Source organism: Chiloscyllium plagiosum, chromosome 11 (genome assembly GCF_004010195.1).
Source record: "Chiloscyllium plagiosum isolate BGI_BamShark_2017 chromosome 11, ASM401019v2, whole genome shotgun sequence".
Taxonomy (NCBI): domain Eukaryota; kingdom Metazoa; phylum Chordata; class Chondrichthyes; order Orectolobiformes; family Hemiscylliidae; genus Chiloscyllium; species Chiloscyllium plagiosum.
In genome coordinates, this window is record NC_057720.1 from 45242129 (window position 1) to 45266165 (window position 24037).

At 41.9% G+C, this 24037-nt stretch overlaps 1 protein-coding gene across 2 annotated transcripts in view; it reads right to left on the reverse strand.

The window, feature by feature from the left end:
- slc5a9 (solute carrier family 5 member 9) overlaps positions 1 to 24037 on the reverse strand; it is a 107612-nt gene that overhangs the window by 59026 nt on the left and 24549 nt on the right. For both annotated transcript variants that reach the window (XM_043699241.1, XM_043699242.1), the window contains exons 4-6: positions 21225 to 21389; positions 13586 to 13691; positions 3222 to 3302 (exon numbers count right to left, since the gene is read on the reverse strand). In XM_043699241.1, coding sequence (XP_043555176.1) covers positions 3222 to 3302; positions 13586 to 13691; positions 21225 to 21389 — 352 coding nt within the window. The remainder of the gene's footprint in view (positions 1 to 3221; positions 3303 to 13585; positions 13692 to 21224; positions 21390 to 24037) is intronic.

Sequence of the window (24037 nt, forward strand, 5' to 3'; positions counted from 1 at the left end):
GCTATGCCAGTACAGTCTTTAGCCATCTCAGAAAACCAGCATTTGATGATAAAGACCTCAAGCTCAACGTCAAGCTCATTCCTACAGAGCAGCAGCGTTACCAACTATCCTGCATGCATCTGAGACGTGGACAGTGTACAGCAGACATCTCAAATCTCTTGAGAAATACAACCAGCTAAGCCTCATGCAAAATCCAGAGCTGGCTAGATATCCAATATTAGTGCCCTCTCTCACCAAAATTCCCAGCATCAAGGCGCTGGTTACAGTCAACCTGCTCTGTTGCATGAGCCACACTAGACTCCTAAAATGAGCACTCTATTCTGAATTTTCTCATAACAAGCGGTTACCAGGATCACAGGGAAAATGCTTCACAGACATCCTCAAAGTGTCCCTGAAGAAATACAAGATCCCCATTGTCACAACGCTATTCCCTTTTTCTTTCTAAAAGCTGTTCCTTGGCTGAAGGATACTCTGTCCTTGATTTTTTTCAGAGGGGTAATAAACCAGGCTGGGCCCTGATCAGTCTGGTTTGGTACAGAGATGAAACAATTCATTTGTGGTTAGCTCTCTAGCTGCACTGAGCTGAGCAATTTTAGTTCAGTCTGACCTGGTGAGAGATTCGACAGGGAGCTGTGTGGAAACACTTTCTTTTTTCTCACCTTCAACTTCAACCTGTAAGCATGTATTCCATTTATACTGGGTTTTAAAGGGAGTTTGCTTATTTGAACTGTTGTGTATATTCGGAACAGCATAATTAAGTCTAGCTTGGATCGACGAGTTCTGTAGGGATTCTTTATCATGTTCTTTGCATTTCATTGTGTAATTTTGTGAATAAATTTTTGTCTGTTTTAGAATCTAGTAGTCAATCTAGATAACTTAATCTGTGTAATTTTCACTGTACACTTACCGAAACAAATAGTAAACAGATGAGACTTCAGCCAAAGTGGTTTTAGAAGTGGGCACAAGTGGGCAGCATGGTGGCACAGTGGTTAGCACTGCTGCCTCACAGCACTAGAGACCCGGGTTCAATTCTCGTCTCAGGCAATTGTCTGTGTTGAGTTTGCACATTCTCCCCGTGTCTGCGTGGGTTTCCTCCGGGTGCTCCGGTTTCCTCCCACAATCCAAAAATGTGCAGGTTAGGTGAATTGGCCATGCTAAATTGCCCGTAGTATTAGGTGAAGGGATAAATGCAGGGGAATGGGTCTGGGTGGGTTACGCTTCGGAGGGTCGGTGTGGACTTGTTGGGCCGAAGGGCCTGTTTCCACACTGTAAGTAATCTAATCTAATCTAACCTAATCAAATTGCTAAATTATGGTCTGAGCTGCCTGCTTAAGAATGTTTCAAATGGTCTAGCTTAACCCATAACACTACTGACTACAGAAACTCTAGTTCAAGATGGTCCACCTGGACTAGAAGTACCCACACAAAATAAAACCACAGAACTAGAGGGGTCAGGTTTAGGGTGAGAGGGGAAAGATATAAAAGAGACCTAAGGGGCAACTCTTTCACGCAGAGGGTAGTACGTGTATGGAATGAGCTGCCAGAGGAAGTGGTGGAGGCTGGTACAATTGCAATATTTAAGAGGCATTTGGATGGGTATATGAATAGGAAAGGTTTGGAGGGATATGGGCCGAGTGCTGGTAGGTGGGACTGGATTGGGTTGGGATATCTGGTTGGCATGGACGGGTTGGACCGAAGGGTCTGTTTCCATGCTGTACATCTCTATGACTCTATATTATGGTACCATCTACACTGGTCTCTAATGCTGGCTAGATTTTAGTCATCAGCAAATTTGGTTACATGACTTTCCATGCCACTATCCAAGCCATTAATAAATAATGTGAATAACTGAGGCCCTAACACAGATCTGTGTTGGACACCACTGGTCACATCTTGCCAATCTGAGTATCTACCCATTATCCCTACTTTCTGTTGCCTGCCACTCAACTAATTATCCCGCCACGACAGTAATTTCCCTTCATTTTTCTGGGCTTCTATTTTAGTTAACAGTCTATCATTTACCAAATGTCTCTGGAAGTCCATACCAACAACATCCATAGACACTGGGGTGGCACAGTGGCTAGCACTGCTGCCTCATAGCGCCAGGGACCCAGGTTTGATTCCCACCTTGGGTGACTGTCTGTGGGGAGTTTGCACATTCCCCCCGTGTCTGTGTGGGTTTCCTCAGGGAGGAAACCTGGGCCAATCAGAGAGCTCTGTCTGATACTTATAAACATAGACACTGGGGTGGCACAGTGGCTAGCACTGCTGCCTCATAGCGCCAGGGACCCAGGTTTGATTCCCACCTTGGGTGACTGTCTGTGTGGAGTTTGCACATTCCCCCCGTGTCTGTGTAGGTTTCCTCAGGGAGGAAACTGGGCCAATCAGGGAGCTCTGTCTGATACTTATAAACATGAGTATCAGAAGGTCTCCTCAGTCTAGGGAGTGGCTTTGAGCTAGCTGGTCAGAGCATGTGAACTGGGTGAGTTGTTAATGGGATACTGGCCTCTGCAATTATTTCACTTGTATAAACTGTTTAGATGCTGGTTTTTGCATCTTTCCCACTCAGCCTGATGTGTGCTGTCTTTTGCATTTTTGTTTGCCTTTTCTTTTAGTTTTATGCCGTCCCTTATCTCTTCAGTTGTCCACAGCTGTTCTTTCTAATGAAGTGCAGTTTTTCCCTCTCAGCGGTAAATAAACTAGTTTTGTATCATATTAAATGTTCCTTTAATCATTCTGAACAAACGTTGAGGCTGTCGATCTGCCAACAGAGATGTGACAGTGAGTGGCTTGGGAAGGAGGTTGGTGCGGCATTGAGGGTAATCATAGACTTGTGCAGCAGAGACAGCATTGTGTGTTTGAAAGAGTAATAACAATTCCAGGGACATAAAGGTTTAACATAGATTACATCATACATCTGACAGTCATGAATACTAGGTTAGACTCACAATATAAAATAGGAAAATACACACAAAATATAAAAGCTTTCCTGTTACTTATCCTTTTCAGAAAATGCAATTTGGAGTTGCTGATAGTCTGTTTATAATGAAAGCGTATTACTGTTCAGCCTGAAGCCATCATATTCCAGTGAACAAATAAATAGTGGATGTGCGGGTTTCAAGTCAGTAAAGTGAATTTGCTCTCCAGCATATATACGTTCCTTTCCATATTCCTAACTGAAGTGTACAAATTATTTTGTTTGTTGATACTGAAAGACTCACCAATGAACATAAGCGTAATAGCTCCAACCACCATAATCACAGTCTGCAGCGCATCTGTGTAAATCACTGCCGTCAAACCACCTGGCAATGGGAAGACAAAAATAACCATTTACTGAGCATTAATCCCAGACTGTAAATAATAAATCAGACATAAATATCGTCAAGTTACTCCCTGAAGCTTTTACATTAATTTAAATTAAGGGAAGTTTTTCTGAAATATTTCGACTTGTGGAGGACAATAGAAATTATACTTTCAGCTTGTTTTATTACATGTGTGAAGAGAAATTATGCAAGGACCTATGAAAGGTTCCGCAAAGAAGATATATCAGGGTAGATTATTGATTCAATCGTGAGAGAATGGGAGATGTTTGGAAGGAAGGCTTGAGACAGTTTTGTTCATTTACTTATGCAAAGGGGGTTTAAACTGAACATTTTTAACATCCACTTCTTATTTTGTTCCTGACTGGCAGAGAATTTGAAATATTAATCAATTGGATTTCAGCTCTTAAGTACCTATTTATATTCAAGACACATTTAAAAATATTTTCCCATCTTCTATGCACTGATTGGATAGTAAGTTAATGCTGGCCTTTGCTAAGACTGCTATTGAACATGACCGGACCTGATGTATGTGCTGGGTGGCATGCCAAACAAGATTTCTGGTTGTCAACTGATAATGCAAGTATCAGTGAATGAGTTGAGGGAAGGAGAGGGGATTTATGATTCATGTATGATTGTTGAAAGGAGGACGGCATTTTTCTTGAATTTTTTGTCTGTTTTTTTTGAGTATCAGAGTATATTGGAGCTCTGAATGGAGGGAGGGCTGGAGCCATGGGACAATGTTTAAAGATTGTCAGGCACAATCCAGAGGCAATAACAAAGCAGCACAGATAAGGGTCAGACATTTACAGGAAGACAAGTTGATAGCAAGCCGATAAATGCACAAGTCAAAATGCATTGTGGGCTGGCTCAAGTAATGCACCTTTCAATGGGGAAGAATTCCCACCCTCTCAGCTGATATCCAATCTGATTGGATGGCAGCATCAGGACTCCATAGTGGGCATTACCAGGACTACAGACAGGTCCATAAAGGAGGCCCAATGGATCCAGGTAAGTCAGGGCCATTTGGCAAAGAGAGTTTTGTCAACTTAGGAGGCAGAGTGATTGGGGTCAGGGTCGGGATGGGAGGTGGTGAGATGTGGGTTTTAGAGATAGGAAGGAAATTGGGACAATTGCTGTCTTCTGGGGACATGCCCTGAGAGGCAAAGGGCAACCTCCAAAAGTATGTCCTTCCTTCCTTTTAAAATCCTGTGCCCACTCCCATTCACTGCTCATGCCAAATGTATTGCAGGTAGGGCAATATTGAGATCAGCAAGAGGGGTGCCGTCATGTCCAGTCCAATGTTTTGTGGCCAGGTTTCACAGTCACCCTTTTGTTAAAATATAACATTACCAAAAGAAGGGAGATTATTTTAAAAATAGTCTTTAAACAATTTGTTTATGGCCCTTTCTTTAGCTGCACAACATTTTCAAACTGAATATACTCTCAAGCCCCTTTCTGTATATTCTCAGAAATGGCTCCAAGGGAAAGTGCCTCTGGGTAACTCTTTCTTTTCTTAAATGTGCTGGTTTCCCTTGTTTCTTCCTTCTATAACCTATTTAATCTGGAAATCATCATGAAGGAGAAACTAAGGTTTAAACTTATATCCACCAACACGTTTTTTACACAGAAAGTGGCTCGTGTGTGGAATGATGGCGCATTAAGGATAGCAAAGATGATTCTCAATAGGAGCGAGAGTAATAGGGTAGTTGTTATGGGGGACTTAAATTTCACCAATATTGACTGGGAATACTACAGTTCAAGTAGTTTAGATGGGTCAGTTATTGTTCAATGTGGACAGGAGGGTTTTCTGACACAGTATGTAGTCAGGCCAACAAGAGGCAATGCCATATTAGATTTGGTACTGGAGAATGAACCCGGCCAGGTGTTAGATTTGGAGGTAGGTGAGCACTTTGGTGATAGTGACCATAATTCAGTTATGTTTACAATAGCAATGGGCAGGGATAGGTATATACCGCAGCTAAAGAGGTGTAACTGGGGGAAAGGCAATTATGATGTGATTAGGCAAGATTTAGAATGCATAGGATGGGGAAGGGAAGTGCAGGAGATGTGGAGCTTATTCAAGGAACAGCTACTGTGAGTCCTTGATAAGTATATAACCTATTAGGCAGGAAGGTTGTTGTCGAGAGAGGGAGCTATGCTTTACTAAAGATGTTGAAGCTCTTGTCAAGAGGAAGAAGAAGGCTTATGTGAGGATGAGGCGTGAAAGCTCAGTTAGAGGCTTGAGTTATAAGTTAGCCAGAAAAGATCTAAAAGAGAGGTCTAAGAAGAGCCAGGAAGGGGCATGAGAAGTTTTTGGCAAAGAATCAAGGAAAATCCTATGGCCTTCTATAGGTATATCAGGAATAAAAGAATGACTAGAGTAAGGTTAGGGCCAATCAAAGATAGTAGTGGAAAGTTGTGTGTGGAATCTGAGGATGTAGGAGAAGCACTAATGAATAACTTTTTGTCAGTATTCACATTGGAAAAGCGCAATGTTAGTGAGAATACTCAGATACAGGCTACAAGATTATATGGAATTGAGGTTGACAAAGAGGAGGTTTTTGCAATTATGGAAGATCTGAAAGTATGTAAGGCCCCTAGGACAGATGGGATTTATCCTTGCATTCTCTGGAAAGCCAGGGAAGGGATTGCAGAGCCTTTGGCTTCGATCTTTATGTCATCATTGTTGACAGAAGTAGTGCCAGAAGACTGGAGGATAGCAAATGTTGTTCCCTTCTTTAAGAAGGGGAGATGAGACAACCCTGGTAATTATAGACCAGTAAGCTTTACTTCGGCTGTGGGTAAGATGTTGGAATAAGAGATAGGATTTATAATCACCTAGAAAGGAATAATTTGATTAGGGATAGTCAACAGGTGAAAATGTGTTGCTGGAAAAGCGCAGCAGGTCAGGCAGCATCCAGGGAACAGGAGAATCGACGTTTCGGGCATAAGCCCTTCTTCAGGAATGGCTTATGCCCGAAACACCGATTCTCCTGTTCCCTGGATATTGCCTGACCTGCTGCGCTTTTCCAGCAACACATTTTCAGCTCTGATCTCCAGCATCTGCAGACCTCACTTTCTCCTCATAGTCAACAGGTGTTGTGAAGGGTGGGTCGTGCTTCACTAACCTTATTGAGTTCTTTCAGAAGCTGACTAAACAGGTGAATAAAGGTAAAGTGTTTGATGTGGTGTATGTAGACTTCAGTAAGGCATTTGATAAGGTTCTACATGGTAGGCTATTGCACGAAATACAGAGTTTCAGGATTGAAGGTGATTTAGCGGTTTGGATCAGAAATTGGCTAGCTGAGAGAAGACAGAGAGTGGTAGTTGATGGGAAATATTCATCCTGGGGCTCAGTTACCAGTGGTATGCTGCAAGAATCTGTTTTGGGGCCACTGCTGTTTGTCATTTTTATAAATGATTTGGAGGTGTGTGTAAAAGGATGGATTAGTAAATTTGCGGAAGACACTAAGGTAGGCAGAGTTGTGGATAGTGCCAAAGGATGTTGTGGGTTACAGAGGGACATAGATAAAATGCCGAGCTGGGATGAAATGTGGCAAAATGGAGTTTAATGTGGAAAAGTGTAAGGTAGTTCACTTTGGAATAAGTAACAGGAATGCACAGTACTAGGCTAATGGTAAAATTCTTGGCAGTGTAGATGAACAGAGACATCTTGGCTTCCAGGTGCATAAATCCCTAAAAGTTGCCACTCAGGTTAATAGGGTCGTTATGAAGGCATATGGTGTGTTGCCGTTTATTGGTAGGGGTATTGAGTTTCAGAGCCACAAGATCATGCTTCAGCTGAACAAGACACTGGTAAGGCAGCACCTGGAGTACTGTGTGCAGTTCTGATCACAGCATTATAGGAAGGATGTGGAAGTTTTGGAAAAGGTTCAGAAGAGATTTACTAGGATGTTGTCTTGTATGGACAGAAGGTCTTATGAGGAAAAGCTGAGGGAACTGAAGCTGTTTTCGTTGGAGAGAGAGAAGGTTGAGAGGTGACTTAATCGAGACAGATTAGGTTAGATTAGGTTAGATTACTTACAGTGTGGAAACAGGCCCTTCGGCCCAACAGGTCCACACTGACCCGCCGAAGCGTAACCCACCCATTCCCGTACATTTACCCCTTTACCTAACAATACAGGCAATTTAGCATGACCAATTCACCTGACGTGCACATCTTTGTGACTATGGGAGGAAACCGGAGCACCCGGAGGAAACCCACGCAGACACGGGGAGAACGTGCAAACTCCACACAGTCAGTCGCCTGAGTCGGGAATTGAACCCGGGTCTCTGGCGCTGTGAGGCAGCAGTGCTAACCACTGTGCCACCGTGCCACCCACAGAGACGTATAACATAATCAGAGGGTTAGATAAGGTGGACAGGGAGAGACTTTTTTCTCAGATGGTGAAGGCTAACACGAGGGGACATAGCTTTAAATTGAGGTGTGATAGATTTAGGGCAAATATCGGGGTAGTTTCTTTACTCAGAGAGCAGTAGGGGCATGGAATGGCCTGCGTGCAACAGTAGTCTTGCCAACGTTAAGGGCATTTAAATAGGTATTCGACATACATATGGATAATAATGGACGGTGTAAGTTGGTTGAGCATCAGATTAATTTCACAGGTCGGCGCAACATCGAGGGCCGAAGAGCCTGTGCTGCGCTATGTTCTATGAACAGCCAGAGAAAGTGGTGAATGTGGGTACAGTTACCAAGTTTAAAAAGCATTTGATGTGTTCATGATTAAGAAAGATTTGGAGGGATATGGGCCAGGTGCAGGCAGATGGGACAAATTTATTTGGGATGTGGAGAGCATGGGCTGGTTGGACTAAAGGATCTGTTTCCATGCTGTATGACTCTGTCTGCAGTGTTGAGTCCCCTGGAACCGACTGATCAGCCATTGATAAAAGACAGAAAACAGATTACAAAATTTGATGTAGAATGGAACAATGAGGTCGACAATTTAGGAGTAAGATTAGACTTGCATCCAGGACTTTACTATGGATACCTAATCTTGCTCTTGGATTCCCTTATATAAACCAAATCAAACTGAAAATTTGAGTAATGTCATATTATCATACCCTTATTTTGGTGAAATTACTTTTTGGCAATACATCAAAACAGACAATAAGCAGATTGGCAGCAAATGTTACATCTCATCTGTTTTATTCTCTGTTACACTAAATTCTTGAGGAAATTACTGAATTTTATTGACCTGCTTCAACTAATTATGCTTCTCCTACTATACATTGCTCTACCAAATCTCCTAAAATATTTCCACAATGCTCTGAATTTATTTTACTCCAAACTCATCCATATTATTATTTTTGCTTTTCTTTCATTCCTGCATTAAAAACATTTTAAAATCAAAGGATTACATCAGAAAATTGACCAACTGACCATTTGTTACGATTTGTAATTCAATTCAAACTGTACAAACATATGAGGAATTAAGTCAAAGTTAATGAAACATGTATTATGCTTGAAGTCCATGCATTGGGTACAACCATCACTGACAATAGAGAACAACTGCTCCTTTTTACAGCTTTATCATTTGCTAGTAATATTTCTTTATGTCAAGAGATTACTGATATATTTTCAATTAAAATAGCATGCCAACAGTTTCATCTCTGCAGGTTCTTAGCATCAATGCTAAATTTAAAAAGTTAGCAATGTACATTTATCTGAGGTTATACTACTGCTAACTATGGAAACAGAAAAATGCTCTCTTTGTCTGATCTGTATTACTAACAAAGGATTCAAATAAATTTCAAGCACCAGCTACCTTTTAATTGTACCAAGATCAGGTAACAGAACTTGACCATAGAACTTAAAGTTGTAGTTTCATTCTGGGAAATTGTGACCATTGGCGAAACAACTTTAAGTGAAATATAGTTTCCCATGGACATTAATGCTAAAGTGAGAGTTAGGTCCCTGTGGACAATTCTTGCTTGGAGAAAACAGGTTAAAATACTGTACTATGTGTGAGTATTCAGTATGGTACATTCATCTGTATTGCAGTATGAGATGTTCCTAGCTGAAATTACTTGAAAGATAAAATAAATCACTAAAAATAAAACAGTATAATAATATAGCTATATAATATGGTAATATAGTTTTTCACACAAAGGGTGGTGAGTGCATGGAACATATTGGCTGAGGAAGAAATGAAAGCAGACACAATAGCAGCATTCAAGAAACATCTGAACCAACACAAGAATAGGAAGGGTAGAGAGGGAGTAAATCAATAGTAAGAAACAAAGTAGGGTTAGATGGTGTAGAATCTGCATGGGGAGAATTGAGGAACTGCACATGTGAAAAAGAAACATAGTTGGAGTTTTGTACAGGCCTCCAAATAGTAGACAGGAGCTGGGGTGCAAGTTACACCAGGACATAGAAAAGATGTGTAGGAAAGGTAAAGTTACAGTCATCATGGGGGTTTTCAATATGGACTGAGAAAATCAGGTTGGAAGTGGGTTGCAGGAAAACAAATTTGTGGAATGTTTATGAGATGATGGAGCCCACTAGGGAACAGGTAATACTGGATTTAGTACTGTGCAATGAGGCAGACTTGATAAGAGAGCTTAAGGTGAAATAAATCAGAGGAGGCAATGATCACAATATGATTGAATTTACTCTGCAAAATGAGAGGGGGAAAATAGAATCAAAGGTAACGGTATTACAGCTGAATAAAGGCAATCACAGAGGCATGAGGGAGGAGCTAGGTAGAATTGACTGGGAGAGGAGCCTAGTAGGAAAGACAGTGGAACAGCAATGGCAGAGGTTTCTGGGAGTAATTCAGGAGACACAGCAGAGATTCATCCCGAGGAAAATGAAGCATGGGACAGGGAGGATGAGACAACAATGGTTGACAAGGTAAGTTAGGAACAGCATTAAAGCAAAAGAGAAAGCATATAATGTGGCAAAGGGCAGTGGGAAACCAGGGGATTGGGAAGCTTGCAAAGACCAACAGAGGGCAACAAAAGAAGAAGTAAGGAGGAATAAGATTTAATTTGAGGATAAGCTTTAGATGTATAAAGGGCAAAAGAGATTCAAAAGTGGACATTGGGCCATTGGAAAATGATGTTGGAGAGATAGTAGTGTGGAACAAAGAAATGGCTAAGGAACTGAATAATTATTTTGTGTCAGTCTTCACGGTGGAAGACATGGATAATATCTCAAAGATTCAAGAGACTGAAGGGGCAGAGCTGGTATGGTGGCCATCACCAACGAGAAGGTGCTGGAAAAACTAAATGGCCTTTAGGTCAATAAACCATCTGTACCAGATGGACGACACCCCAGAGTTCGAAGGGAGACAGCTGAAGAGATAGTGGAGGAGTTAATGTTGATCTTTCAGGAATCATTAGAGGATGGTCCCAGAGGACTGGAAAATCACTAAGGTGATATCCCTGTTTAAGAAGGGATTAAGGCAAAAGATGGAAAATTACAGACCGATTAGCCTAACCTTGGTTATGGGTAAGATCCTGGAATCCATTGTGAAGGATGAAATTTCTGAAAACTTGGAAGCGTGTGGTAAAATAGGGCAAAGTCAGCATGGTTTCATCAAGGGGAGGTCATGCCTGACAAATCTGTTAGAATTCTTTGAGGAGGTAATGAGCAGGTTAGACCAAGGAGAACTAATATATGTTATCAAACTGGACTTCCAGAAGGCCTTTGACAAGATGCTTCACAGGAGGCTGCTAAGTAAGTTAAGGGCCCATGGTGTTAGAAGCAAAGTACTAGCATTGATAGAAAATTGGCTAGCTGGCAGAAAGCAGAGAATAGGAATAAAAGGGTCGTTCTCAGGATGGCAGCCAGTGACAAGTGATGTTCCGTAAGGCTCAGTGTCAAGACCGCAACTTTTCACTTTATACATTAACATCTGGATGAAGGAACTGAGGGCATTCTGGCTACGTTTGCAGATGATACAAAGGTAGATGAAGGGGCAGGTAGTATTGAGGAGGTGGGCAGGCAGAAGAAAGATTTAGACAGGCTAGGAGAGGGGGCAAAGAAGTGGCAGATGAAATACAACATAGGAAAGTGTGAGATCATACACTTAGATGGGAAGAATAGAGGCATGGACTATTTTCTAAATGGGGGGAAAATTCAGAAATCTGAAATTCAAAGGGACTTGGGAGCCCTATTGCAGGATTCTTTTAAGAGAAACTTGCAAGTTGAGTCGGTAGGTAGGAAGGCAAATACAATATTGTTGTTCATCTTGAAAGGACTAGAATATAGAAACAGGGATGCATTCTGAGGCTTTATAAGGCTCTGGTCAGACCACATTTAGAGTATTGTGAGCAATTTTGGGCTCCATACCTCAGGAAAGACATACTGGCCTTGGAGCGGCTCCAGAGGAGGCTCAGCAGAATGGTCACAGGAATGAAAGGCTTAACATAACAGGAACTTCTGAAGACTCTTGGACTATTTTCAATGGAGTTCAGACGGATGAGGGGCAGTCTGGTTGAAACTTACAGAATACTAAACCACTCGGAAGGAGTGGATGTTGGGAAGATGTTTCCATTGGCAAGAGAGACGAAGACCCGAAGGCACAGCCTTAGAGAAAAGGGAAGACCCTTTAGAACGGAGATAAGAAGAAACTTCTTTAGCCAGAGAGTGGTGAATCTATGGAATTCATTGCCACAGAAGGCTGTGGAGGCCAGGTCATTGAACATATTTAAAACAGAGATAGATAAGTTCTTGATTGCCAAGGGAATCAAAGGTTACGGGAGAAAGGTTTTTCAACCCCATTTTCCCCCTATCAGCCATTATTAAATGGTGGAGCAGACTTGATAGGCCAAATGGCTCATTTCTGCTCCTATGTCTTGTGGTCTTATGGAATGGAACTATGGCGAAAAGATCTTGAGAGTAAGCATGCCATAGAGGTATTTTGTTGCAAACAAAGTTAAACTGAAACCCATAAAGTTAAACAAATAAATTGTCACTATTTTATTACTAATATTGAAGTGAAACAATGTTGAGTCCGTTTTAAAATGGAGATTTACTATATAGTAGAGCTTCAATCACTTGCATTAATATTTTGAGTGTGCTGATATACTTTAGGACAGTATGAAGATGACATCTAGAAGGGTTCTGACTGATGAAACCTACGCATTGTTAAGACATGGTTTTTCTTTTATATTAAGAAACAGCTTTTTGAACTAGCTGTATAAATTAAACAGTTTGGCTTTCAGAAGCTAACAGGATCCTTAGAAATCTGCAAGCTGTATGAGTGTGTTTTCAGTCAAATGTTGAAAAGCAAGCATGATAAGCATATCTTAGCAAAAGAAAGAACATTACAATGGCAAGAGAACAGAAGCCATATTGCAGCACTCCTCTCTCTATTTTCCCCAATGCTTGTTTTATTTTAGGAATGCGTCATAAAAATTAAAACAATCCGACATAATTAAACTCTTTAAAGAAATGTAAATAGAAATTTAACGTGAATTCTAGTTTATTGAAGTGATGTTTAACAGAGCTATTGCAAGAATTTCAGGCCAAAGGAGGGATTTGCTATTCTTTAGCATCTACATATTATCTGAATCAGGGGTTTGATTTTATAGACAATAACCACCTAGAACACTCTGCTATTTTTTAACAGCTTTTATGATTTTTTTTGTTGACTAATGTTATTGCTGTTGCTGTGAACAAATTAATTATCAGACGGCATGTACGTCGTTTAAGCTTTAAGGTGTGAATGCAGTAGCCTTTAAATCTGGCTTCTTGTGTCTTCCTCATAATTGGTGCTATGCCTTCCAAGCATGTATACCTTAAGCTCTACATTTCCCATCTGACTCTTCTGCCACTTTCCCTCTTCCTTTAAGCTGTTCTTTAAAATTTCTCTCTTTGATGAAGCTTATGATCACCAAGTAAAGTATCTCATCTTTTGATGTCATGCTAAATTTGTCGGATTATGCTGCTGTGAAATACGTTGGGATGTTGACACTGAAGGTCTATGTTAATGCAAGTTGTATCATGATCACTCAAGGAGCACTTTTCAGAAAAGAACAGTTGTCCCCATCAAGATCTCATAGTGTTACCGTAAGCACTCACGGAACCAGTATAAGGGCTACAAAGAAATTGTCTCTGATGTATCAGTGTGATTTCAGAGCAATATGGTGTAAGGTGTAGAGAAGGTATCCTGACATTTTCTGTACTTTGGAATAATTCTTAGCACATAGGCACAAGAAACAGTAACTAAAAGTGATAAATGGAGGATTTCTTACTCAGAGTGCAGACATTTTCTTATATAAATAATTACCAGCTATTGTGTAAAAGGCAGTCACTGTCAGCAGAATCACTGTAGAAAGGTAGAGATTCCAACCCAATGCGACTTGGATAAAAAGCGCTCCAGAGAAAATGTCAGTCTGAAACAGGAACACATTTAGAGTCATAGAGTCATTGAGATGTACAGCACGGAAACAGACCCTTCAGTCCAACCCTTCCATGCCGACCAGGTATCCCAACCCAATCTAGTCCCACCTGCCAGCACCCGGCCCATATCCCTCCAAACCCTTCCTATTCAAATACCCGTCCAAATGCCTCTTAAATATTGCAATTGTACCAGCCTCCACCACTTCCTCTGGCAGCTCAATCCATACATGTACCACCCTCTGTGTGCAAAGGCTGCCCTGTTGGTCTCTTTTATATCTTTCCCCTCTCACCCTAAACCGATACCTTCCAGTTCTGGACTCCCTGACCCCAGGGAAAAGACTTTGCCTATTTACCCTATCCATGCCTCTCATAATTTTGTAAACCTCTATAAGGTCACTCTTCAGCCTCCGACGCTCCAGGGAAAACAGCCCCCGCCTGTTCAGCCTCTCCCTATAGCTCAAATTCTCCAACCCTGGCAACATCCTTGTAAATCTTTTCTGAATCCTTTCAAGTTTCACAACATCTTTCCGATAGGAAGGAGACTAGAATTGCACGCAGTATTCCAACAGTGGCCTAACCAATGTCCTGTACAGCTGTAATATGACCTCCCAACTCCTGTACTCAAAACTTTGACCAATAAAGGAAAGCATACTAAACGCCTTCTTCACTATCCTATCTATCTGCGACTCCACTTTCAAGGAGCTGTGAACCTGGACTCCAAGGTCTCTTTGTTCAGCAACACTCCCTAGAACTTTACCATTAAGTGTATAAGTCCTGCTAAGATTTGCTTTCCCAAAATGCAGCACCTTGCATTTATCATTAACCTTGCTCACCAGTCTCCCATGGGGAACCTTGTCGAACCTATGGACTTACTGAAGTCCATAGAGATCACATCTACCGCTCTGCCCTCATCAATCTTCTTTGTTACTTCCTCAAAAAATTCAATCAAGTTTGTGAGACATGATTTTCCATGCACAAAACTATGTTGACTATCCCTAATCAGTCCTTGCCTTTCAAAATACATGTACATCCTCTCCCTCAGGATTCCCTCCAACAACATGCCCATCACCGACGTCAGGCTCACTGGTTTATAGTTCCCTGGCTTGTCCTTACCACCCTTCTTAAACAGTGGCACCACGTTTGCCAACCTCCAGTCTTCCCACACCTCACCTGTGACTATCGATGAAACAAATATCTCAGCAAAAGGCCCAGTAATCACTTCTCTAGCTTCCCACAGAGTTCTAGGGTACACCTGATCAGGTCCTGGGGATTTATCCACTTTTATGCGTTTCAAGACATCCAGCACTTCCTCCTCTGTAATATTGACATTTTGCAAGATATCACCGTCTATTTCCCTACAGTCTATATCTTCCATATCCTTTTCCACAGTAAATACTGATGCAAAATACTCATTTAGGATCTCCCCCATTTTCTGCGGCTCCACACAAAGGCCGCCTTGCTCATCTTTGAGGGGCCCTATTCTCTCCCTAGTTACCCTTTTGTCCTTAATGTCCTTTGTAAAAATTCTTTGAATTCTCCTTAACTCTATTTGCCAAAGCTATCTCATGTCCCCTTTTTGCCCTCCTGATTTCCCTCTTAAGTATACTCCTACTTCCTTTATACTCTTCTAAGGATTCACTCAATCTATCCTGTCTATACCTTTCATATGCTTCCTTGTTTTTCTTAACCATTAAAGATAGGCAAACAATAACAAAAGCTTCAGACTGCTTAATTCGTCACTTAAACAAAATATTGGTGATAATTTCTCATCTGCTTTTAAAGTAACAATTATAGTGACAGGAGAAAATTTAATTAAGGCTTTTCAATGATGTCATATATGTTAAATGATTCACAACGGTTTACCAAGTCCTGTAAATCATTTATTATTTATTACAATGTCCTCTTTATGTGGGACAGTTTCTTGTTTTCAGGCCACGTTTGTGGAGCCATCAGCATTTCATACTTTCAAGATCTTTGATCTCAAACATTCCATTTTATTCCATTACTAAGAGATGATAGTAAATAATTTACAGTTGATTACAGACACTAGGCTGCTGACCTGAAGCCAAATTACAAGACCTGTCTTGATTGAGGCTAGGAAAATCAACATGATTTTATGCCTACGCTCTGGAGAAGGGTTTGGAGTCAGAGATGGATGGAGACTTTGATCAAGAGGAAGAGTGCAGGGTGGGGACCTGTCATTTTACTGACATTCCTCAATTTAAGCTTCAGGCAAGACAGTGGAGGGCAAAGTCCGTCATTTTGCAGTTGCTGGTGGGGGAATCACCAAGTTGGACAACTACTCAACAAAATCAATCAGGTTTACTTCCAAACAGAATGAACTAATTGATGCCTTGGACCCCAGCCAATTCTCATTTTGCACATTTGTCCGAGAGGCTGACTTTTAGTTGCTGAAAAAGCTCCACACAGCGGAAACACTGCTTGATAGACAGTTTTCTCAATGTTTATATTTTCCAATCAACTTATTCAGAGACTTTATTACACACATCCAAAGCAGGTAGGACTTGAACCCAGGCCTTCTAGTTCAAAGGCAGGGACACTACCACTGCGCTGCAAGATGCCACCAAGCTCAATGTTTCTTTAAAGATGATAAAACGGTGTCAGGTGCTTATAGTTTCTGTTATTATTATTTTAAATGTCTGGTTAGGGGCCCTCTTGTTAGGGGCGTATTGGTAGTGTCCCTGTTCCTGGACCAGAGAGGCCTTCTTGCGGATTGTTTCAGAGAACATCTCTGGGACACTCACAGCATCAACCCCACCACCCCGTGACTGAACACTTCAACTCCCCTTCCTACTAGATTAGATTAGATTCCCTACAGTGTGAAAACAGGCTCTTCAGCCCAGCAAGTCCACACCGACCTGCCGAAGAGCAACCCAGCCCCCGCTGACTAATGCACCTATCACTATGAGCAATTTAACATGGCTAACTCACCTGACCTGTACATCTTTGAACTGTGGTAGAAACCGAAGCACCCAGAGGAAACCCACGCAGACACGGGGAGAATGTGCAAACTCCACACAGACAGTTGCCCGAGGCTGGAATTAAACCTGGGACCCTGGTGCTGTGAGTCAGCAGTGCTAACCGCTGAGCCACCGTGCTGCCCTCTGTCAAGGACATGCAGGTCCTGGGCCTCCTCCACCGCCAAACTGTTACCACCCAATGCCTCGAGGAAGAATGCCTCATACTCTGCCTTAGGATTCTACAACCACACAGGATCAATGTGGATTTCAACAGCTTCCTCATTTCCCCTCCCCCACATTATCCCAGTTCTCAGCCTCCAACTCGTCACTGCCCTCCGCACCCATCCATCACTCCCTCCTCTGACCTATCACCTTCTCCCTCACCTTCATCCACCTATCGCTTTCTCAGCTACCTTAACCCCAACCCCAGCCCCCCACCCATTCACCTCTCAGCCCCCGACCCACAAGCCTCATTCCTGATGAAGGGCTTATGCCTGAAACGTCAATTCTCCTGCTCCTCAGATGCTGCCTGACCTGCTGTACTTTCCCACCAACACACTTGAGACTCAGATTTAAGTCCCACCTGCTTCAGAAATGTGTGAAAACATCTCTGAACAGGTTTATCAGAAAGATAGTTTAAATATCTGGTTGAGTGCACTTTTATGGGGTTGTAGTAATAGCTGTTTATAAAGTAACTTATGAACTGCATCTATAGATGCTATTGTCACTATAGGGTTCAATAGTTCTGTACAGAGTATATGTTCAATGAGGTCCATTTGGATTGCAATGAAATATGTAGGGGATATTGGCGATGAGTGGAGGGGCATAGGTTTGCATGATAAATATGAAGGACTATTGGGGTGGGTGGCAGGCAGAGGTTGGCTTGGGAAATGTGTGGTGTGGGAACAGCTATGAGGGGTGAGGGCTAGATGGCCTATTATTGAACACAGCAGCTGGGCTGAAGTCCCAAAGAACTATAACCAGTTCTTGTTGGCATTCAGCATCTCCAGCAGCTGCCTCAGACCTGAGTATAGGACTCAACCCCAGCACACACCTACTGTTATCCCATTGGACAAGTACACCTTTCGATACACTTTCTTCTGAAATAAATGTGATGGAAATGTGTTGCTGGAGAAGCGCAGCAGGTCAGGCAGCATCTAGGGAACAGGAGAATCGACGTTTCGGGCATTAGCCCTTCTTCAGGAAGGGCTAATGCCCGAAACGTCGATTCTCCTGTTCCCTAGATGCTGCCTGACCTGCTGCGCTTCTCCAGCAACACATTTCCATCTCTGATCTCCAGCATCTGCAGACCTCATTTTCTCTTCTGAAATAAATGTGTCAAGTTGGGAAATTTCCCAATTTTCTTAACTACCTGTAATTTGATAGTCCAGGTCTTGATACCAGAGCTTGGACTAACATAACTTTTCCTATTGGTGAGGGGACTGGCCTTTGTCAATTTCACATATCCCTGAGGAAAGAGACTAGAAGAATCATCAGTTCATCAGTAGTTATCTAATGATGAAGGGCTTTTGCCCAAAACGTCAATTTTCCTGCTCCTTGGATGCTGCCTGACCTGCTGTGCTTTTCCAGCACCACTCTGATCTAAACTCTGGTTTCTAGCATCTGCAGTCCTCACTTTTGCCTAGTTATCAAAACCAGCCTAGTGCATCTTTCGACTGCTGGTTACAAATTGTCAGAAGAAGAAATTTAGTACAGTAGGTAAAGTTATCAGGAAACAAAACGGTGAGGTTAACTTATATTAAGGAAATGAAGGTGAATCATATACAGTAGTTCAATTAGCAATGAAGAAATGAATCGGTTTGGTGCAACTTATATTACTTGCTGGGTGTTCAAGGTTAGTGGTTTCTGCCCATCTGTAAGATTTATGGGTTTGTCATTTCTTTCTGTGAATGTAAATTATGCTCAAGAACAAATAGTTTTCTTTTAATGTAACTAATAGCACTGTGCCAGGTTTCAGAGAAAAAAAATCAATCACATCAAGAAATATAGGAGGGCAAAATGACCCTGGTTGTTGGTAAAAATACTATATTTGGTCATCAGTGAGAGAAACACTCCCTATCTTACTGCACACTCAATAATGCTAATCAAGCGACAGCCAACTTCACAGTTCAACTAATTGTGCAAGAACAGAATCCAACACCATTAGTTATTTGTGTTTCAGTGTCAATGAACTGGGTCCAAGTAACCAGCACTGTGTGTTTTAATCTGTATAGTAAGAGCATGTACAAGAAGAAGAGGAAAGAAAGAAGTGAGAATATGAAAATGGATTAGGAAGCATTAAGGAGAATAAGAAAACAATAAAAATCAACGGAGGAGGAACAGGTGAAACAAATCACACTTGCAAGGTTGTACAGGAGGGAATATCTTGTTGTTATAGGCAGGAACATCGCTTTAAAAAACTGTGAAAGCGGTATCATCAGCACAATTGGTGTTAATCTGCCATCTTCCCTCCCAGGGCCTGAACCACTAGATCCCCTTTGGCTTAGCCAGGTTTCCCTGTTTCTATTTTTACCCACCTTACCCATTGCTACTTAATCTATTAACACACAGACTGCACTCTTTAATTTTGCTCATGCTCATCATACCTTCAATTGTCTCATATTAATTTCATTCTTGTCATGGAATTGAATCCTTTTTCCATTTTTATTTCTTACTTCACAGGCATTGGAGTGAGCTTGCAAACATGCACATATATGTAACTGTGTGTGTAAAGGTTATATATGATTGCTTCAATCCTCTTTCTCTTTGTTCTGCTGTATTTTTTAAATAGTGTCCATCTGTGGAAATAATCATTATTCACTGATTGCCTCACAGATGGTGCCTGACCTTCAGACTATCTCCAGCTATTTCTGCATTTATTCCAAAATTTGCTGCAGTATTTTGCAATTTTGATGAAATAAAGTAAGCTTGCAAAATAGTGCAGGGCAAATTTGAGCTAAGCGAGTGCTGTACACACAAGACTAATGTGAAAAACTTCACTACAAGAATTGCACATGAACGTTTGAGACTGAAGTTGAACTGAAGCAGTTCTTGTGATTTCAGAGAAATGTGGAAATCTAACCTAGGTACCAACAAAACATGGTGCTTCTCCAAGCATTATCTAATGACTGGAATATGAGATTTAAGAGCAGGAATAGGTGATTTGGCCCTTTGGGCCTGCTCCATCATTCAATAAGATCATGAATGATCTGGTTGTACTCTCAATCCCACTTTCCTCTCTGCCTCCCATAATTTTTAGATTAGATTAGATTAGATTACATTACAGTGTGGAAACAGGCCCTTCGGCCCAACAAGTCCACACCGACCCGCCGAAGCGCAACCCACCCATACCCCTACATTTACCCCTTACCTAACACTATGGGCAATTTAGCATGGCCAATTCACCTGACCCACACATCTTTGGACTGTGGGAGGAAACCGGAGCACCCGGAGGAAACCCATGCAGACACGGGGAGAATGTGTAAACTCCACACAGTCAGTCGCCTGAGGCGGGAATTGAACCCGGGTCTCAGGTGCTGTGAGGCAGCAGTGCTAATCACTGTGTCACCGTGCCGCCCACTTTAATTCCGTTGTTTATGAGAAATCTCCCTAATTCAGCCTTAAATAAATTCAATGACACAGTTTCTGCTGCTTTCTGGGGAGGTCATTGCTATGCTTATAACCTTTGACAAAAAGAAGTATTCTCATCTTTATCTTAAAGTAGACAGCTCTTATTCTTAAACTCTGTCTCCTATTTCTAGTTTTTCCCACCAGAGAAAATGTGCCCCAGGTATGCAACCCATGAAGTCCTCTCAAAATCTTATATATTTCAATAAGTTAAAAATCACACAACACCAGGTTATAGTCCTACAGGTTTATTTGGAAGCACTAGCTTTCGGAGTGTTGCTTCTTCATCAGGTGGTTCTTCATCAAGTGACAACCACCTGATGAAGGAGCAGCACTCCAAAAGCTAGTGCTTCCAAATAAACCTGTAGGACTATAACCTGGTGTTGTGTGATTTTTAACTTTGTCCACCCCAGTCCAACACCGGCATCTCCAAATTCATTTTTCAATAAGATCAGGTTTCATTTTTCTAAACTCCCAACGGATACAAGCCCAACTTGTTCAACCGTTCTTCAACAGGTATTAATCAGTGAACCTTCCCTGAGCTGCTTTCAACACAATTGTACTTTTTTGTAATAGGAGTTACACAACTGTAACAATACTCAAAGTGTTTCACCAAGACACTATCTTAACAGCAGTAAAAGTTCCCCATTTTTAAAATCCATTCCCCATGTAATGAACACCAACATCCAACTTGTCTTCCTAATCACTTGCATACTCACCTTCTGTGATTCATTTACCAGGATACTGTATACTCTAGACCACCAAATTTTACAATCTCTCTCTCCATTTGAATACTGCTTTTCTAATCTTCCTACCAAAGTGGCATTCATATTTCCCAATTATATTCCCCCTGCCAATCTTTTGTCTACTCAGCTATCCTATCTAATGAAACAACACAGCATTATTTCTCCCACTCACCGATATCTTCGTGAACATGTACAGAATCAGAGAAAGCACAGACATGTAGATTCTGATTCTCTGCCCTCCAAACCTTTTCTTCAAATACTCAGGCATAGTGACCACGCCAGCAGCAATGTACACAGGAACAAATATCCAGCCAAGTGCCAGGAGAAGCCAAGAAGCCTAAAACAACAGACAGTAGAAGTCAGCCCTCTGCTTGTGTTCAGAGTAACAGTATATTAATATATCATATCAAACCTTGTCTAAGAAATTTAAAATATGCATTCAACTCACAAGGAACACAAAGGAATAGTTTCTTTTCCAACTCTTCTCTAAACTGAATATTAAATGTGTCATATATAATGTGCATTACGGTGAGTATATCTTGTCCAGTATACAAAATCATTTCATTTTTAAGAATAAACATCTAACTGTTGACAAAAAGGGATTGTGAGCAGTGAGCAGATCCTTACATAGAGTCTTCCAAACCCACAACCACTTCCATTCAGAAGGGCACGACAGCAGAAAATTGGGAACACCACCACCAACAAGTTTCACTCCAAGCGACCTACCTTCCTGGAAATATATCACCATTCCATCACTGTCACTTGGTCAAAAGCCTGGAATTTCCTCCTTAATGGGTATACCTAGAGCACAAGGACTGCAGCAGTTCAAGAAGGCAGCTCACCACCACATTCTTAAGGGCAACTCGAGATCGGCTATTCCATGAGTAAATTAAAAATATTTTGTGCCTTATTTTAAACCAGTGTGCTGTCTACTTTAAGTTTCATCTTGTGTAAATGTGAGGCCAAGGCAGAATCTTTCAGAGGTCTGAGTGACAGCCTATGATGAGATTTATGGGCAAAATCAGGCGAGAGGCTTATTTTGATGCTGGATTACCTTACTGTATCTTTAATCCATCTGCCAAATAGTGAGGCAAATTTCTCACTGGCAGTGGCGACTTGCCAATTGGAGGTGTAGTGGACTGCGATGATGGTTACCTCAGAATACAATGGGATCTTGATCAGATGGGCCAATGGGCTGAGCGGTGACAGATGGTGTTTGATTTAGATAAGTGTGAGATGCTGAACAAAGACCTTGGAGTGTAGGTTAATAATTCCTTGAAAGTGGAGTCCAAGGTAGATATGAAAGTGAAGAAGGGCTGTTTGGTATGCTTACCTTTACTGGTCAATGTATTAAGTACAGTAGGTGGGAGGTCATGTTGTGACTGACAGGACATTGGTTAGGCCACTTTTGGAACACTGCATTCAATTCTGGTCTTCCTGCTATAGGAAGCTTGGAGGCTGAGGGGTGACTTAGAGAGGTTTATAAAATCATAAGGGGCATGGATAGGGTAAATAGACAAAGTCTTTTTCCCTGGGGTGGGGGAGTCCAGAACTAAAGGGTGAGAGGGAAAAAATTAAAAGGGACCTAAGAGGCAACTTTTTCATGCAGAGTGGTGCAGGTATGGAATGAGCTGCCAGAGGAAGTGGTGGAAACTAATATAATTACAATATTTAAAAGGCATCTGGATGGGTATATGAATGGGAAGGGTTTAGAGGGATCTGGGCCAAGAGCTGGCAAATGGGACTAGATTAGTTTAGGATGTCTGGTCGGCATGGATGAGTTGGACGGAAGGGTCTGTTTCTGTGCTGTACATCTCTATGACTCTATTTAAGGGGGAATTAAAGCTTATAAATCATCTTATTAACAGTTGAACTTAGCTCATTAACATTCAGCTTTCTATTCTGCTAAATCTGCCAAACAAACTAGACATTGAGAATTCTCCAGGTGGAAACCTGAGCAAGATACTTGGTGGCTTCAGCTTGCCACAGGCTCTAAGGGGGCCTCTGTGATGATCAACACCAAAAGAATCATCTCAGGGTGAGATCCACAGAAACCAGCTGCATATTCCCCTCTTCCATGGACATTGGTATCTGACATTTATTGAACCCACACGTCCATTGTGGCACCTCTCTGTTCCACTTGCAGACTGTTTAGTAAACACACACTCATATTGCAGGAAACACCAGCCACTAGCATTGACAGGCTACTGCAGGGACACTGTGCACATGAACAGGCACCCAGATCACAGATTAGACCAGGATGCATCTCAGACCTGCTCACTTACAACAACTCACATGCACCCATCTGTATATTCCCAAAATCTTTACCTTTCTAGGCCATGCCTCCCAGCTGGAGCTGGAAGCTACAATACTGCTGTACTGATATGCTCCTGTGTGCAAGTACAGGGACAGGCTGCTTATTACGCTTGTCAGTAGTGATCTGTCTGGCATGCGAGGGTGACATCTTGTTGTACAGTACAGTAAGACATCAATCTAATCCCAATAGCAAGTGCCAGCTGCCTGAGCAGCAAACACATTGCACGTTCATTCAACCAAATGGCCATGTCAGAAACTGATGGGGGCAAGATCCCAGTCCATTCGGTTGGGGTGGGGGGAAGCGATGTGATCAGTCAGGTGGTCATGGTTCTGTCAGTCATGGGCACAATCTGCACACACTTGGCCATAGTCAGTAGTCAGCTCATGCTGTGCTTGAGCCATCAAAACCAGTCAGGGAAATCACGTATCGTCAGTGCCCTCTTCGCAATTCATACAGAGTGAACATGCTTTGGCATCAAATGCTGGTCAAAGTTGGACTGCACTACACCATTGATGCTTACAAACCTAACATCATTTTCTCAGTGATGAAAGACTTAACGGCAACGACTTAAAGAGGAGGCGAGTGATGGCCAAAAGCATCCCATCACTTGAGAAAATTCCAAGGTTGCAGTGGGATGAGGGGAACATTTCTGCATCTTTGCTCATGTA